This window comes from Octopus bimaculoides, chromosome 18 (assembly GCF_001194135.2).
Source record: "Octopus bimaculoides isolate UCB-OBI-ISO-001 chromosome 18, ASM119413v2, whole genome shotgun sequence".
NCBI classification, from domain to species: domain Eukaryota; kingdom Metazoa; phylum Mollusca; class Cephalopoda; order Octopoda; family Octopodidae; genus Octopus; species Octopus bimaculoides.
This window is the reverse complement of record NC_068998.1, coordinates 55,094,741-55,099,844: the sequence shown is the minus strand read 5'-3', so window position 1 is coordinate 55,099,844 and position 5,104 is coordinate 55,094,741. Positions and strand designations below refer to the sequence as shown.

Below are 5,104 nucleotides of genomic sequence, written 5' to 3'. Positions count from 1 at the left end.
GCGCACACACAACTTTGCCTTCGAAAGTGACTTGAAATGCAAAGGAATTAGATTTTGCATTGTAATCTAAACTCTGTCAAAAGACTAATATTATATAAACTTGGATGAATTAAATTTTAGATCTAAGTCTATCAGGATTAAAAAAATAGAGTCGGGAAATTTGAACATGTTGAAAAAGTTTAACAGGAAGACCATTTTAAAGCGTTGCCGGTAGTCGTCAGAAATGTCCATCAATTGACATTTTATTAGACACTTCTCCTATAATAATATCACCAGTTTCAGTCAAGGGAATTAAAAATTATTACAAGTGTAGCCAGAAAAAAAAAACGATCTGCTCAATTTATAATAAATGCAGATCTTTTATTTTCTACTAATTAATTTATTATGGTCACAATTGAATGTTACGATCTGTAGAGATGAGATAACCTGGAATGCTTATTGTCCGTGTTTACTTAATCTTTTAAATCAAAAATGCCAGAGATAATGACGATTTAACAAATCCATACGGATATAGGACCACTGGGAGGTTTCCTCTACGTAAATAGATCAATGTCAGAGATGGAAACATATTTGACAAATATTAAAGCTTTTGACGAATCTCATTTAAAAAAAAAATGTTTTTTGTACAACTTTGCAAAATGTCTGAAAATAAAAATGGGATTTAGAAAAGCAAATAATTATAATCTATGGTGGGTTTTAAAAGTCATCAACAGTCGTTCTGTTGCAAAAATCTTCACGTCTCTCCACTTAACCATCTGTGATAATTTAACTAGAATGAATTATTTAAAAAAAGCGAGCAGCTAGCGGTTCAACGCATGAAAGAGAGCTAATTTAGCTGAAATTCACGGAATGGGCAGCGCCAGTTGGTAGTGGAGGAGTACTTGAAATCTATCTGGTTATTAAAGCAGACAAGATTGATACAAGGGAAAAGATAGATCGGTGAGATGAGGAGAGACGAGGAATAATGGCAGAGTTACGGACCAGTTGGCTGAGGTTAGATAGATGGAGAAAAGATGGACATCTTCAGCCAAACGAACAGATTTTGAGACGATAAGCCAAGTTGGAAAATGAAGAACTGAAATGTTCCAGTTAAAACCATTTTTATCGTTTGCGTTCACCTCATTTATTTTATTTGATGTAATTGCCGTTGGAATTGGAAAGCAGAACGGTTAATAATAGCCTGCACAGGTAGCAATAAAATAACAAAACCTAAGTGACAATTACTAAATAAAAAACTGACAGTTGAAGAGAACCGTTGAACGAGTCAAAGAAATTAGAGCGAAAAAAAAGCCGGGTTTCCGATGGAGGTAAGTTCTTCAGCTAAAATGGCGGCACCCATGGCGATCAAAGATAACTATCAACAAAGTTAGGGCCACTGGCACAATTGCACCAACTTCGGCTTTGGCTTCCGGATGATGGAAAAGAAGAAGAAGGAGACAAAAAAAAAAAAAAGAAGAACCCGAGAAAATATTCAACTTTTATTCTTAACTTTCGGTTAGTTTAAAGAAGGAAAAAATAGAGACAGGAAATTAAGGGAAAAGAAAGAATGGAATAAAGAAGTAGAAAGGAAATAGGGGAGGAAAAAAAAGCATGAAAAGGCAGCTCCCTGTTGAAGAATCGTCGGCAGCGAAATAAATGGTAGTTGAGGCCGGAGGAGCAGCAAATGTTACCATCGGAAGAGCAAGCACCTGACATTATTATGAGAAAACGATAATTATTCAACATGGCGGCCAAAAAACAGCAGAAAATGGAAAAAGGAAGGGCCTTGGTAGTTGAAACACCAGCAACGGATAGAGTTGCAGAAATTAGACAGAGACAAACAAACCATCATCAAGAAGAAAGAAAAAAAACTGGGGAGGGGGGAGAAAGAAAAACAAAACAAAAAAAGAAAAACAATTAAGAGTGAGGGAGAGGGAAAGGCAATGGATGAAAGAAGTGAAATGATGGCTCCACACCCACTGACAACATTTGACGACAAGGAAGGGTTGGCGACAACTCATGATAACAAAGATGGAAAAAAAAGTGTCGGAACGTGATGTACGGAGAAAGGGATGAGATGGATAGATGGATGGATAAAGAAATCTGTTCCATCTTTTCCATTTAACAAGCCCAGCTGTAAACAAACGAATTATATATACGTGTAATTAGTTTGATCCTTGACAAAATCGAACAGATCGGAATTTTAGATGATAAATATTAGAGAGAGGAAAGAAAAAAAGGTGTGATAGATGTACGCCAAGAAAATACATTCTTGTAGCCATGACCCGAATCCTATATATCTACACCAGTTTCATTATGTATAATAGAGAGTTAGATGTGGTAAGGATGTGTCTAATACGTCTTCAACTGGAGTAACGCTGCAGTTATGAAAACAGCATTACACACTGCTATATATACTGCTGTGTGTATCTTGTGTATAAGTGAGAGAGAGAGTATAGAATGTCTAAAACTAAATACATATATGGTGAGATTAGGCTTGGAAGGTGTGTATACATATATATATATACACGATCGTACACAGCCATGTAGACACACATACACAGTGAGAGACTAGCAAAATCAGAATGTATCTCTTAATATATATGTGTGATGTTGTGTGTAGTAAGGGAGAACGAAGGAGAGAGGAAGCAAGACAAGACGAGAAGGCAGAAAAAATGGGAGTGGTAGGGGTGTGAATGGAGAAGAATTGGTTTATGTTATAGATGAAAATCGGAAAAGAAGTTGAAATAGAAAGGCCACCTGTACTCACCGAGTAAGAGAAGCTTGAGTTCCCTACGAGCATCTCGTTTATCCCTGCGGAGTTGCCTCTCTATTTCCTGGTTGATTCTTTTTTGCTCCTTTGCCTCCTCGCTAAGACAGCACGCCATGTTCCTTCGCTGGCCGTCAGAGCTGCAATATCTCTCTCTCTCTCTCTCTCTGCCTCTTTCTCTCTCTTTTTTTTTTCGATTTATTTGTTTTTTGTTTTTCTTTCCTTGGTTCGGGTTTTTTTTGTTTTTTTCGAAGGGGGGAGTTTTGCTCCGAGTCGGGGGGTGCCGCCGTGCTCGCTCACTCACTCACTGGCCGACTTGGGTAGGTTGAAGCAGGGAAGCCACTGGTGATAGTAAGAGGGTAAATAGTAAAGAGGGCGGAGGTATAATTAGCAGCGAACCGACTGAGGGTAGCAGCAGGGCTGATAATAGTTAGTAGTAGTAGTAGTAGTACTATCATTAGTGAGTAGTAGTAGTACCACCACTCACTATTTGGATCATGATTACTACTACTAACACTAGTAGCAATAGTAATTAATACTAACCGTGCTGCAACGACCGACCACTATCAGCAACACCAATTGTCACGGTGGTGGTGGTGGCGGTGGTATTAGTAATAGTGTTAACAGAAGACAATTACAACGACGACGACTATTACTGTTGATAGTGTTGCAGCGATGACAACCACTACTACCCTCACTAACAAATAGTAATACTAATAGTAGTAATTTGGTTGGTATGTTCAAGATTAAAGGTTTCGAAATATATGCTTAGATTTATTTACATATACCAACAGATAATAGTGATAACAATAAACGATTTTGAAGATAATATTATACAATATCAGTTGATAATGTATGACAAATAGACATGAAATATTTTTAATAATTGACTTGGATAGTCAAGTAGAAGACAGCTCTCTGGAGCGTTCGAAGTGTTCTTTGCTCTGCAAGCTAGACACACTCACAGACATACTTACGAACAGTCGACGAGTAAGAAGTGTAGACGTCTACTAAAAATCTCTCGACATCAGTGTTTCGAGTTGTAGATTGGAGGAATTCAACAGAATTCAACCATAGATCACTGATAAAAACCAGTGACACACTTCTAACCTGTTCTATAATTAAAACTAGTTTCTTTCTGCCGAAAACTATCAGGCAGAGAAATCATATAGGTAAATATATATATATTATATAAACACACTAAACAAATACTAATAAAACATCAAGGAATGGAGACATTGAAAGGGGGAGAAAAAAAGCCCTATATCTCACCGGTAGATCTGAAAAATAGCTTTAACTCGCACTCCTGTTAGTCCAGATAGAATGACTCTTGCTTGCTGAATACGTGTATGAAACGTTCCCCTGGAAACCCCCACAAGAAAACCAAGCTGTCGACCGAATGGTCCTTCTTTTTCCCCCCAGTGTCTTAACAAATTACTTGTATGATATGGAAATATTTCTTTGCCCCTATCCTCCTCGCCAACCAACACGGCTAAGAAACAGCCTGCTTTAGGAAGCTACAGTTCTTACTTCTGCCGTATAGACAACTGCCTATATAGGATTCTGACTCGATGCTAGATGGATCATCTACAGCTTGAGGATTATCGCTGTACCTACCGAATTTAAAGTTAATCGATACTGAAATGCTGAGGATCAAGCGATTTTTTTAATCGACCAATTTGTGTCATTTATCCACTCCTGTCGACACGAAATCAAGGGGAGTGATGAAAGTTGAACGGAACAGCCTAAGCCTGACAGTGAAGCACTTTGGGAAATTTGCTCTTCACATTTCAATACGAAAACAGCATTTCGCTATTTACTTAGTTGCATAAGGTAATGGGTGGCAGATACATTTTAATAATCGATACATGATGGCTTATGTGCGGCTTATCACTACAACTAACAGCACATGTAGGATGCACACACGCACATATGTCTAAGGAAGTCGGCTAAGTTTTTTTTTTTCGTCCTTTATTCGGGAAGTATTTTTGAAGCAGGCTCCCTTCCTTTGTGCATTTTAAAACATTTTTGCCACCAAAGACCATTACGTCTCTAGGAATAAAAAAAGACCCTCGCAATAAATACATGTTCACCTTTAAAATGCTTCTTTTTCGACAATTTCAACATTTCGTTGCGAGCAGCGAATTTTTAATTACATTACTTTGCGACAAGTTAACATAATTTTTAAAAATCTCCTCAAAGTATGATAAAGCAAATATATTTAGGTATATTTACAAGAAAAGTTGAAAAAGTTAAAATTCTATTAAAGAAGTTATTTCTTTAAAAAAAAAAAAAGAAAGAAAAAAGAAAAGCTAATCCTAAGTTTTAGCTGCCCAGTCTGTTTTAACATCACAC

At 37.2% G+C, this 5,104-nt stretch overlaps 1 protein-coding gene across 2 annotated transcripts in view; it reads right to left on the bottom strand.

Annotated features, from left to right (window-relative positions):
• The window catches only part of LOC106879472 (guanine nucleotide-binding protein G(q) subunit alpha), a 47,487-nt gene extending 43,010 nt beyond the window's left edge, over window positions 1–4,477 (bottom strand). The window contains exons 1-2 of one of the 2 annotated variants that reach the window (XM_052974447.1): window positions 4,022–4,477; window positions 2,750–3,091 (exon numbers count right to left, since the gene is read on the bottom strand). In XM_052974447.1, the coding sequence (XP_052830407.1) occupies window positions 2,750–2,867 (118 nt within the window). In that variant the 5' untranslated portion in view covers window positions 2,868–3,091; window positions 4,022–4,477. The remainder of the gene's footprint in view (window positions 1–2,749; window positions 3,092–4,021) is intronic. The other variant, XM_052974446.1, reaches the window with a different exon arrangement.
• Window positions 4,478–5,104: the final 627 nt, after the last annotated feature.